This window comes from Harpia harpyja, chromosome Z (genome assembly GCF_026419915.1).
Source record: "Harpia harpyja isolate bHarHar1 chromosome Z, bHarHar1 primary haplotype, whole genome shotgun sequence".
NCBI classification, from domain to species: Eukaryota; Metazoa; Chordata; class Aves; order Accipitriformes; family Accipitridae; genus Harpia; species Harpia harpyja.
In genome coordinates this window covers 71,919,042-71,932,239 of record NC_068969.1, presented here as the reverse complement: position 1 = coordinate 71,932,239, position 13,198 = coordinate 71,919,042, and the positions used below count along the sequence as shown (strand labels likewise).

At 42.1% G+C, this 13,198-nt stretch overlaps 1 protein-coding gene across 12 annotated transcripts in view; it reads right to left on the bottom strand.

The window, feature by feature from the left end:
- Positions 1 to 11,943, bottom strand: part of AGTPBP1 (ATP/GTP binding carboxypeptidase 1) — a 76,362-nt gene extending 64,419 nt beyond the window's left edge. For 3 of the 12 annotated variants that reach the window (XR_008233334.1, XR_008233335.1, XM_052775731.1), the window contains exons 1-3: positions 11,564 to 11,728; positions 1,183 to 1,314; positions 83 to 153 (exon numbers count right to left, since the gene is read on the bottom strand). Coding sequence is in view for 8 of the 12 variants with exons in the window: in XM_052775731.1 (XP_052631691.1) it covers positions 83 to 114 (32 nt within the window). In the remaining 4 variants the exon portion in view is untranslated. Of the gene's footprint in view, positions 1 to 82; positions 154 to 530; positions 609 to 1,182; positions 1,315 to 2,939; positions 4,149 to 4,868; positions 4,960 to 11,138; positions 11,259 to 11,563; positions 11,730 to 11,752 lie in introns of those variants that run through there. The other 9 variants (XM_052775725.1, XR_008233336.1, XR_008233333.1 and 6 more) reach the window with 9 other exon arrangements.
- Between the last annotated feature and the right edge of the window lie 1,255 nt (positions 11,944 to 13,198).

The following is a 13,198-nucleotide window of genomic DNA, read 5'->3' as shown; positions in this document are numbered from 1 at the left end:
TCTTAAAATTAAGATAAAGACTGCTTTTTTCACAAATCTCATATAGCCTGGTGTTGAGAAGTCACCATAGTATTAAATTTACCTTTTTTCAGATGATGTTTTTACTTTGTTCATATCGGAAACCTGATTCTTCAAATCACCATCCCTGAGAACCTGGAAGATATTAAATAACTGCAAATTATCAACATCATTTGTTCTTTAATGATGAAATGCTACCACCGTATCAGATGTCTCTACACTAGAAATGTTAAATAAGCTAATTTTCATTGACTGCATTTCTCCACACTGTCACAAGCTCTTCTCTCTTCAATCTATTTGATCCAGCTTTTAAAATAAACTATTGCAATGTAAGTATGGAGTATGATTCTGCATTGTAATTATAAATCAGTCCTACAAAGCTGAGAGCATCTGATTATAGTAAAACAGAAATTTATATCAGTTACCTAATAGATAATATTGTCATGTCCATGACAGAATTGTACTGAACAAAGCTTTTGCTGAAGCCAGTAAACACACTTCTTTAAACTTACATGACAATGTTATGAGATGCCACAACATACTTAATTCTGACTGCCATTTCATGTATCTATAGGATAACTAGTACTAGAGGCACAGTGAGAAACATGGAGTGTTTGGTGTTCTTATTTAAGCAAGACCTGAATACATTTCTTGGACAGAAACCATATCGTACTAAGGACTCAATTTTCCTATCCTTTTAAGGACATAATGTCCTCAGGGTACACTGCTTCCTCAAATGGTGCCTCCAAGCAATTAAGGTTGCAGTCTACAGGACCATTAACTGAACCTCAGTACTTCCATTTGAGATCTAGTAGGAATGACAAATACTCCCACTGCGAAAAAAACCCCAGTGTCTGCAAAGGGCACAGTGGTTAGTTTTAAGGTAGAAGACAGAGTACAGGGAAAAAAGGATGTTCAAAGATATGGGTGGTGAGAATGAAGAAGATGAAGCACTTGTTCTCTTGGGAAACGCAAGCAAGAAATTCAGTCAAGCACACACAAACAGCCCTCCCACCCCCCCAAGAGAACTTTGTGAGACCTCTCAAAAATCCTTGTTGTTCAGCTCATATAATAATCAGTTTTTTATTACTGGTAAATTCCACTCTGCAACTGGTAAAAGCCTAAAGCAGATGAAGTATGAAGCAAGCTTATTTCCAGACTTACCTGAAAGCAGAATCTTTTCCCAGCAGCCAGGAAGCAACTGCTCAGCTTTTCACACAAATTCCAGCTTGACTCAAGTTAACAGGTGTCCTAGGTTTGTCCAAGTACCCTTCAAGTGCAAACTATCTTGACTTCCTTTAAAGAAAATGAATAGTTACAAAAGGATAGCTGTGTCCACCACAATGCAGACAATTTCAAAAATTATAAGGTCTGGATTATTTGAACCAGGTTGCAGGTCTTACTGGGCAGAAAACATTAGATTCTTGAATTCAAGTAGCCAAGTGCTGTTTTGCTTGCAGCATTGACCTGCTGTCAGACAGATGATGAACAGTCTGCCAGTGCCAATAGTGTCTACATATTATAGTGTACTGAATTGCTGTACAAGTGGAGCCAGCTACAGAGCTCAACTATCTTGAACTGCAAGGTCTTAATTTATTTTGCTCTAAATTCACCACAAAGTATTTCAGTAAGCACTAATGTGTAAATGCTCCAGGTCAAGGGTAAAAGACAAGCAGATAAGAAAAAGCACAAGAACATCTCCCAAAAAAGTGATAAGGAGCATGGAAAAAAAGAAAAGAGATAGAAATGCATGTATCAGCAATCCAGACACTTGTGGTGGAACATTTATGTACACTAAAGTAACAAAATCTCTCTTTAACATTTTACTAGGTGATGCAAAAAAGCCACTTTCAAACTATTTTAAAAACTTTCAATATTATGATTATTTTGAATAAAGGATTAATAGAAGGGTAAAGCCAGAAGGTGCAAGGATCTCAATTTAAACATACTTTTAAAACACATTTAATGCCACTTGCCTACCAGTGGTAGCAGAGCAGAGGGTAAATTAGCATTCTTCTGCATTTAAAAGACCAACAACAACTATTTTAAAAAAAGCCTCAAGTTAGAGGGGAACAGAGGAGAGCAGGGAGTGTTGACTAGTTAAACTTCAGGATGATATGTTGGATTCTGTGCAATCTCACTCTGCCTTTTCACATTGTCTGTGGAACATTATTCCCTCCATCCTCCCACCTGAACAGGAAAACAGGCAGCTTCTTCATATGAAATTTCTCCAAAATTGTAAAGTTCCAAATCAGAAAGCTGCACTCACTGTAATAATACTACCAACACTAAGATAAATTAAATGGACTGCAAAAAGTTATATATAGTTTTCACCTTTTCCTTTCTCCCCAAAAAATCAAAGACATGTCTTATGTGACATGTATTTGCCTCCCTCCTATGTGAATTCTTTATCACGGAGCCACTGACTCACCTTCTCCACTGATCCATCTTTTCAGCCCTGTGAAACTTTGCCACTCGCTGCCAAAGCTCACACAAAAGGGCAGAGGATACCCCCCCAGAATTTACCTTTCATGTAAGTTTTGGCACATGCTGAAATATAACAGAATAACATGGAACCCAGGCTCCTACTTCTTGGGTAAATACTCTAACCACAAAGCTACTGCACAAAATGGTGAGCACTATCACAGAGCACATTTTCTTTTGCTCAGAACAATGGCTAAAGAAACAAACTGGCACCACTTCATTCAGAACTCAGATTCAGGTGTGTCTATTAGGCATTACTGGGAGTGCCTGTTAGACTACAGAGAACTCATAAGGACACCATCTTCCTGAATACTAAGTTGGTTCGTATGTGTTAGAAGAACACGAAGATGCTTAGATTCTCCAAGCCAGCAATAATACTGGTCAGTCATTGTAACAGGATTCAGCGAAAAATCCACTGACACAAGTTAGGTAGTGACCTGCATGGGAGGTGAAAGGGGACTTCATAATTCTTGTACTGTGCTCTTAATGCTCAATACTAATACCATTCTGCTAGCATAGGTGACTGGACCTCAGGGCTTCTGCAAGAAAACATAACGGTATTATGAACAGGGTCACAGAATCCAGATGTTGCTACCCTCTTTTATAAACAGCCCGAGGCCCAGTTCTCCTGGGGATGAAGAGACTTCTAGATTTGGGCTTTTCTTTGCCGACTGCCAGGTTTGAGGTTTTTTCCCTTACTGCAACCCCTGAAGATCGCACATCAAGGACACATGATGTTTCTTGTCCAAACTCTCCATTTGGGACACCAAACAAAGCCCTCTTTTTTTCCTTGATCTCACCTATCTGTATCTGATACACAGTCAAAACTGGCTCCTGATTCTTCCAGAAAGCAGTGTCTCGTTCCCATTTTAGGCATTCATTTACTTTTGTGATCCTAAATCCACTGCTTTGGGGAAGAGAAACCTAAATGCTATCTGTTTCAAAAAATAAGCAAATAAATAAAAATCCCCTTCACTAAAATCAGGCCAGTGCCTGCCCCATTTCCCTTGTTTGTCTTCTCTCTCAGAGGAATCCTTTTTCATTTTCACGCAAGTATCAGGAATTTCATACCACAGCAGAAAGCTACTTAATCATCAGATTTACTCTCCATCATCTACCTAATAATGGAAAGAGGGAATTAAGAAAAAGTAAATGCTACTAACCAAATACTTTGCATGCACTGTCAAAAAACTCTTCTTGCATCTTCTTTAAGATTCTGGTACTTAAACTAATCTATGTATTTCAGGGGAAAGTTCGTATTCCCCTTGCTTACTGCAAGCCATCCAGGTGGAATTCTACATGCTCTGAACAGCCATCTTTAAATAAAACTGAAGAATTCAAATTAAACTCAGTACAGTAATGCATGGCTCAACTGCACCAGAACCAGCAGTGAAGCGTATTCACTCTAAATTGTTTTCCCTTTTATCTCCCATTAATTACTAATGGATAGTAAAGCAGGCAGACACAAAATCAAACTCCAATCCTTACTCTAATTTACATTCATAATAAGAAAAAATGCATAGTCACCATTACAATGTGTCAGTGCTGAGCACTTTCATTGTCATTTTGCTAACATCACATCTGAAAGAAATTCTCATATGTTAAACAAAAAGTAACCTCACATCTGAGGCTGAAAACTTTTATTTTAACCAACAGCAGCTCTGCTTTCATGGTTGCTTGTTTTTTCATTTTTTCTTTTCCACTGAAACTGGAAGTTTTTTACACATACATTTAAAATATGTATCTATATTTGGGAATTATACCAGACTATCTTGCTATCAAGCCCATTTTCTTGCAATAGAAAATCTCCCCCAAAAGTATGTTTTCAAATGACTGCCATGGAAGACAAATCTACCAGTATCTGGCAAGATACTGGCAAGCAAAGGGAGCTGTATTAGTGAGACAGGGCAAAATGACTCTGCCACAAAAACAGCGCTCAGAAGCAATATGTACAGAACATGTCAGATAACACCTACCTCTCAAGACTGTGGAGAGTGAAAAAAAAAAACAACAACCAGGTTTTATGCTAAAATCCTGCTATTAGAACTCTCTCTTAGGGAAAACAAAAGATAATGTCTGCTACTGAAGCAGGAAGGCATTCTGAGTTTACATACAGAACTCATATGCTTCAATTGACCAAAATACTTTAACATGGAACATGCCTGTCTTGGAAGGATAAGTGTAAATAAAAAATTTGAAGTATCTTTGTATTTTCTTTTCTTAACCACACCCACCCCCCAAAAAACCCAACTCAAGCCAAAAAAAAAAACAAACCCAAAAAAACCCAAACCCCACACACAACCACACACAAGAAAAACAAACAAAAACAACAACCAGAAAATAAACCTCTTAAAAAAGCCAGACACCTCTGAAATTTACCCTGGTTAATACCAGGACTTCCCTGCGGAGTACTTGGTAACTACATTCTGAAGACGACAGTTCTTTTCATGAAAAAAACTAGAAAAATCAAAACCAACTATGGATATGCACAGTTTATTGATACTATTAAATCTGTTCTACTTGCAGTATATTCTAGTTTCTGTATTTTTATTTTCCAGAAACTCATTTTCTTAACTAATATATTTTATACAGAAAGACAGGCCTATTTTTGGAGTCTATTCACTATATATTAAAATAAGACATTTTATCATGAGTTGCAAAAAACACATATCAAATCATATTCATGGAAAGACAAAACAAAGCTTCAGTTTTATTGTATATATCTATCATAAGAAGTCTGCAAAACCTGTAAGACTGTTCATATATAGATATTTCCATGTTTTGCTTTGCATCCAAAGCTAGGCACATCCCAAAGTATTTTCAAAGCCAGAGCTCAGACTTCACTTATGCTCATCACAGAGTTATTGATTTGAAAGGTTAAAAAAAGCAACCATTAACAAGCGCACAGCTAATAAGTCATTTCTTTGCTGTGTACTTATCAGATAGTGGAAGCAAATAGCTGAGCAAAATCTTTGTAAATGTTACAGTATTAAAAAAAAACAACCTAGTATGGGAAAAAGGAAGGGATACAAAAGTTCAGAGGACAGAATTGTGTCGAAAAGCAATGAATTAAAAAAATTAAACAGAGAAACCCTAGGTATGAACTGGGAACACATGTAATGATTTAAAATTTCATAAATGCTATGCAGAAAAAAAGCTGAATCAAAACCCTCCACTAGATGAGGTGATTGTATTCTGGGGTATGCTTCCAAAAGACACTTCTACCTCTCACAGAAGTACATGCAGGTCCCCCCAGTCCCAGTGCAAATTAAACCAGAAGCAAACTGGCCTTTGACAGTATATCATTTCTTGTATATATATGTATATATATGACAGTATAACATACCCCAAAGTCTCAGAAGCTGTTCGTAGGCCAAAATATTCTTTTTCAAGACACCGAAAAAGTCTTTTTAAACACAACCATATAAAAAGACTACTGCATTATTTGTGCTCTAGGCAATCTTAATTCCAAAATACTACTTGTGGCTTACTTTTATAAACATAGAAGTAAATTGTTTGCAGGAACAGACTATTTACCTAAGTAAATTTACATTTGTAGGAATAGGCCCTGTGTTCAAAATTTAGGATGAGCAGCAACATGTGACAGCAAAAGTCACCATCTCAGTACCAAAAAGCAAACTACCCAGAATGCTTGTAGAGAGCAGGTCAACACCGTGATAACCAGCATCCTAAGTACAGCAAAACTCCACAAATACCCCTGCACAATATGGAAGACTGCAGTACGTTACTTGAGATTACACAAGAAACATTCACCAGGACAGCACAGCGCTCTTCCTTTGGCAGCAGTAAGAACTGGCCACTGCTATTAATACAGCGGTGCTACCTCCACAGTCTCAATCTCTTGTGCCATAAGCATGACCGTCCCTTTGCAAAGGGCTTAGCAATTATACCTTAAATAATCCCTCTGGCCATTAATCATTTACTCATTCACACATGACGTATTGTTTCACAATTCAGTACCCCAAGTGACAACTTCCACTAGTATTTTTTTGCAAAACTTTTTTTGACAGAAAACACTTCTATTTTAAAGCCATACAAAGTAGCGAAGTTACTGGGTGTGAACAATTTCCTTAATAAAAACATAAGGCCTAATGTTAGCTTATAAGTCCCACAGACTATTTTGAGATGCCACAGTTATTTGTACTGCTTTGTACCCTGAAAGCTCGATCCACAGTACAATACATAAAGGTTTTGGTTATCTACAATCCAACTTAAAACTCTAGTGATTGAAAACCTGGGAAAATCCTTCAAGCTTGTGTCATGGTTTAACCCCAGCTAGCAACTAGGCACCACACAGCCACTCGCTCATTCCCCCCAACCAATGGGATGGGGGAGACAATCAGGGAAAAAAAAAAAACTTGTGGATTGAGACAAAGACAGTTTAATAGGACAGAAAGGAAGAAAATAATAATAAAATTACAATAATAATAATAAAAGGACTGGAATATACAAAACAAGTGATGCACAATGCAATTGGTCACCACTCACAGACCAATGCCCAGTTAGTTCCAGAGCAGCGACCTGACCCTCTCCCCCCTCCGGCTGACTCCCTCTAGTTCATATACTGGACATGACATCCCATGGTATGGAATACCCCTTTGGCCAGTTTGTGTCAGTTGCCCTGGCTGTGTCCCTTCCCAACTTCTTGCACCCCTCCAGCCTTCTTGCTGGCTGGGCATGAGAAGCTGAAAAATCCTTCATTTATTATAAACACTACTTAGCAACAACTGAAAACATCAGTGTGCTATCAGCATAACTCTCATACTAAATCCAAAATACTAACACTATACCAGCTACTAAAACAAAAATTAACTCTATCCTAGCCGAAACCAGGACACTTCACAACTTAAGTTTCAAGTTGGCAAATCCTACATTGTACTCAACCACAATCTAGTAAACAGACCCCATATGCATAAAGAGTTACAACTAACATGGCAGTGAAAATTTGTTTTCCAAAGTTGCCTATTCCTAGCCCAGTTCCCAAACCTTCTTCTACAAGCACAGGGAAACGAAAACATAAGACTTCCCACCCCATCCCCAATCTTCCTTTGTGGAAGTCTCATAGGAATTAAAGTCCTAGTCAACAGCCCAGAGAAAGACGGTTTTTCAGGAACAGCCATTTCTTAAAGTGTCAATTAGGACAGAATGACTTTGAGTACACACTAAACAGTTCTCTCTTCCTAAGAGTTGTCTCTTCCTAACTTTAATGCGCAGCAGTACAAAAAGCTTTAAGTATCATCAAAAAACAATAATATACCTAAGAGTATGTTAAAAGTACTTCTTCCATGAGAAAAAGTTTGTTCAAGACACTATAAAAACTAGAGGTACTTTTCTTCTAAATATAAGACTTCACGTGGAAATGGCATAAAATAACCCTTTATCTAATGACTAAAGCTAACCAACTCCAAGTAGAAAAAAAAAATCTTAAGTTTTTGGTGGAAAAGAATCTAATTTTCAAATTCAAAATACACTGGAAAGGCTAACAACCTTTACTAGTCAAAGAAAAAATACTTCTGAAATTAAGCTACTGCCTTTTCTTTGCACCCTTTGGTATAAATATTTACAGCAGGAAACAAAAAAGTCAGCTGATTAGTTTACCCATTGCTGCATTATAGCAAAGTGCTGACTTTGTGATGTTACTAGATAAACTGCAGTACACAATCAGACATTCAAAATGACATACATAAAGCTTCAAAGACCACCAAAGCACCACAGCCCTGTACAGCAGCTTGCAAACTACACCATGCAGCCAATTACCACCAGTCCACTTAACTGTAAAAACAAAGTCTGATACAGGTGATTGGTTAAAAAAAAAAAAAAAAAGAAAGAAAGAAAGAAAAGAAGAAAAGAAGCATTTATCAGGAAAAGAGCAAAATAAGAAAACAGTACTTCATTTCTTGCCTGGAAAGAAGCTCCTAGAAAGTTACCTGCATGGCAAGCATAAGGTTACTCCTCAAGACAGGACAAACTTGCCGTCACCAGGCTCACAGAGTATCACAATCAAAGTCTGCATGATTTAAGTTCACAGAAATACTGCAAAAGTCAGCTACTTCTTGCCCAGCTAGCATAACCCTTTCATGACATAGAAGGTGAATGGCACAGGGAGGCAGAGGGGGCAATAAAAATAGCCAGGAGAGAAAGGACGGTCATTGTGGAAACTAAGCATTTCCCTACACCAAAATCTGAACCAGAACTGGAATCCCAGTAACTTTGCCCAGCTCTTGGAAATGCTTCATTGATATAGTGCTAAATGTCAGAGGTGGTTTCCAGCACCTAACCCAGTGACTGCTCCTTGATGGCTAAGGTCAGTCTGTGAAGACATCAACCCAAACATCTCAACTTGCTAGTTCATCAGCTGAGTTAAAGCAAATCCTCAGGCCTGTTTTTAATCCATAAGGAAAAAGAAGAAATGAAAAAAAAAAAAAAATCTGCAACATGGAGCTACAGATTTATCTACTCAAATACACTTCCAGCCCTTCAACCTCATTAGTGTGCAGAAACACAATCATCTTGCAATTCAGCAACCATTCTCACTTTCAAAACCTTGATTTGTACCATTTAGCTTATGAATTATACTTGAAGAAATTAAAACAGTATTACCTACCTCGAGTACACAAAACCCTGGGCATCCTGCTTCTCATAAGTTATAAGGTTTTTTAAAGATCTGGGGAAAATTTATATGTGCTTTTTAATGCATTAAGGTTTTAGGATGACAGTTTCAGGACTGTCATTTCTGCAGCTGTTGCAAAAGAAAGGAAGGATATTTGGGTGCTCCCCACCCCCAGCCCTTCTCTGTTTAACTGTTACAAAACTGTATTTCCAAATGTAAACCGGGCTGAATTGTCCACGTATCCAGGACACACACTGAACAGTTCATAATCTTCTTGATGCTTAGCACAGGATATTGGACAGTTAAGCTGTGGATAGCGGCAGGGCTTGAAAACATACCCAGAGATACACTGCCATTACAAATCCCTCCTAAGCACTCATACAAGCAGCTGCCTTGTTCAGCACTCTCACACTCACTCCAAGAAACCTGACTTCCCCTCTAAGTTGTTTAAGGAGTTCAAACACTTCAATTACTGCAGTTATACTCCAGGGCCAGGATGACTTGAGCAGCATTCAGTTCTTTCGGACATTAGCAATTCATATCACAGGAGCAATCTCCTAAGAGCAGGCAGCTCACAGATATTGGAATTCAAGGAGAAGTTTCAAGTAACATACTGAGAGCCAAAAAACAGGTGGTTCCCAGATATGTCCAGCAGAGTATCACCATGAATTTTAAAGACTGCAAAGTCTCTCATCATAAGATACATTGCTGACAAGTTGTTGAGTTACAAGCTGACTGTCTTTCCTAGACTAAAACCTAAACATGAGGTGAAATATAAAGTTCCTTCTGTAAGCCAAGAGGACTTCAGACAGCCCTCTCCCAAGTCCTCCCTCTCTAATTGCAGTTTCTCATGCATAATTTCAGGGAAGTTGCTCCCAGCAGCAGTAAGCTAACCGATATAAATCAGCTGATTGTGTGATACCATCTACTACCAAGAAAACTTAATATTTTTCAGGTTCAAAAGCTTCCATTTGGAAGACAATCTGTGAATTGCTTGAATATTAACTATGAGCACTGCCATGTCCAAAACCTGAACTGAAAGCTAAGCCTGAGATCAGGTATCACTTCACACACTAAGACTACTCGTTGGTTTGCGACCCTTATCTCCCTTTTTGAAAAAAAAGGAGAAACTTATTTTTAGGAAGCTTTCAAATAAAAAAATTGTACTTCCCTTATTTTATGCTCGTATTAAAAAAAAAAAGTCACAGTGGTGAATTGAGACATCAGAAACCAACAAAAATTTTTTCTGCTGAAATAGGGGCACATGATAAAATTATCTTAATGTTAAATAGGAAGGTCTCCAGAAAAGGAGATTATCTTGACACTCCCCAGCCCCCAAAATAAATAGATACTCCAACACAGACTTACACTTGCACTTACAATGCACATCATGAGGTATAATTTCCAGAAAAACTCCTAGGTCACAAGTATGATTTCACTGAAGCATTAACCAGAAGGTGGGGCTATCCCATCAGCTGCATCCTGTCACCCATCATTACATGCAGGTGCAAAACACACACTGAAAGCTACCTGCAAAACAGGGAAGCCTTTTCATGAAATATAACCTGTAAAGGTAGCGCACGCATGTATTTCTCTAAAAGAACATCACTGGAGAGCTAATTCCCTCATGATGCTAAAATAAATACACAAAAATCAACATTCATACCACAAGGCGATACAGAGGCTTCACAGCGTTTTTACACCATACAGGTGCACAGAAGAATTTCATCTCTGCCCATAACATACCACAGAAGGCTTACAGCTGTTAAGTGTACAAAATAAAAGTTCACCCAGGCCAGGATCCCTAAACATCTGACAAAGCTCAGTGCCTGAAAACAGTTTATGCTCAAGAACAACACCACCCCACCCCCCGATACGAAGCCTATTTCTCAGATTCTCTCTGTCAAGCATTTGAACGGACACCTAGAGAAACACTTGCCATGCTAGATTTCCACAACTGTAAGAGGAGACAGGAGAACACCCCAAAATATTAATAAACTCCTACCCAAGGAGCGTGAAGTTAAACGGACGTTCGGCAGGCCATGCCGCATGGCTCATGAAGCAAGTGTTATTCCAGCCGCCGTGTTTTCCACCCAATACCCACACGCCAGGTTACGCCGCCGGGCAGGGCAAGGTAGGGCAGGGCAGGGGCCACGGCGTTACGAGGCCAGCAGGACAGGGGGTCACCCACAGCCCTTCCGCTTCGCGGAGCGTTGAAGTTTTGCTGTAACGCCGCCCGGCAGAGCCGGGAAGCGCCTCCGAACGGGCCACGCACCGCAGTGTAGGGCGCGGAGGAAGAAGCGCGCCCCGCTATCACCTGCGGGCTCAGCGCCGCCAAGCCACCGGCTCCAGCCCCTCCCGCCGGCAGACCCGACCCGACCCCCGGCCAGGCCCCGAAAACTGGCACCGCTCCCACCGTAGGGCACGCACCCGTCTCAGCAGGTGGGAACACGCACGGCGCCGTTCCCGCAAAGAGCTGCCGAGGCCTGGCGTCCCCACGCGCACCCGCCGCTCCGCGAGCGGGATGGGGCCGGCAACGGAGAAGTCCCTGCGGACGGGGCGGGCCCCCCCCCGCCTCGGTCCCGACCCCGGCCCCGCCCCGTGGGAGCCTCGCCTCACCTCGCCCCGGCCCTGTCCCCGCTGCGGCCCGGCCGGCCCGCGCTGCCGAGGGTGATGCCCGGCCCGCGGGGCTTCACCTTTGCGGCAGCCGCCGTCCCGAGGGCTGAGGCTGCCCCGCAGCCCCCCCGCACCCCCCCCGAGGGACAGGCGGAGGCTGCCGCTCACCCGCGGCGCTCGGGCGGCGGCGCCGTGCCGCGCCGGGGCGGCGGCTTCGCGCTACGCCCCCACCGTCTTCATGCGAGCGCCGGCAACGGCGGCGGCAGAAACCTGCCCGCATCGCAGCGCGTCACGGCCCCCCCCGCCCCGCCCCGCCCCGGCCTCGCGCAGGCGCCCCGCGCCGCCGCCGCCGGGAGGAGCGCGGTGCCTGGCCTGTGCGGCACCGGTGCCCGGCCCCGGTCGCCCCGGAGGTAGAGGAGCGGAGCCGGCGGCTGCTAGCGGCGGCGCTGGAGGAGGCTGCGAGGGGAAGACGAGAAGGTCCTTTACCTGGCCACGGGCTGCCTTCTCCCGGCCCGCCTCGGTGCGGTGCTGCTGCGGGCCTTCCCAGCGGCTGCTGAGTCGCCTCGCCGCTGGCCTGGGCCGCCTCAGGCAGCGGCTGCACGAACCGGGAGGCGCGTGGGAATCATACAGTTGCAGGATCAGCGTGACAAGTCGCGTGAATCCGTCTCGCCGGTAGCGTCACCCTTCAGACCGGCCGCTGGCATCCCAGCTTTCCTTATTTTCCCGGTGCGCTTCCCCCCGGCCCAGCGGAACTTCCACACCCGGCCTTTCACGGCAGGTGAAGCCGTAGATGGTGACTGCCCAGGGCACCGAGAAAGCGCTGAAGCAAGTAAGAAAACTCAAGATGACTGACTTGTAAAAGCCAAAGGCTTCATTCTCTCCCCCCCCCCCTTTCGCCTCCAAGTCTTTGCAAAAGGGAAATAATGCTTCATACGCTAAAAAAAAAAAAAAAAGTTACGTTGTCCGGTAAATTAACCTCTTATGTGCCCGGCTGTGAGCCACTCGGTGTCACTGATGACTTCTGAAAGTCGGCAGTTTAATGTCCCTTCCTGACACTTGCTGATCTGTAACAACCCAGAAGTAACATTTCCTTCTTCATGAAGTTCCTCAAACAAAGAAAGGAAACTGCTAAGAATTCTGAGGTCAAATCTTTATACTGAGAGTTTAAAAAACTTACAAAGAAGCAGCAGCCGTTTAGTGAAGGTTGGTAAATTGACATCCAGTTCAAATCTCATTTCTGCTAATAATAGCTAATGATAAAGGCACAATCCCTAATAGAAATATGCAGGGTTCATTTCCCAGTAACAGCATGTAACCATGGAGTTACCCGTTCCAATTCTTAATCAGTTAAAAAGCAAGACTTTAAATTGTACACACTTTTATTCATCTTGCCTTACAAAATACATACACCTGGCTACAGGATTTGCGACTACTGTCTTACACACCATA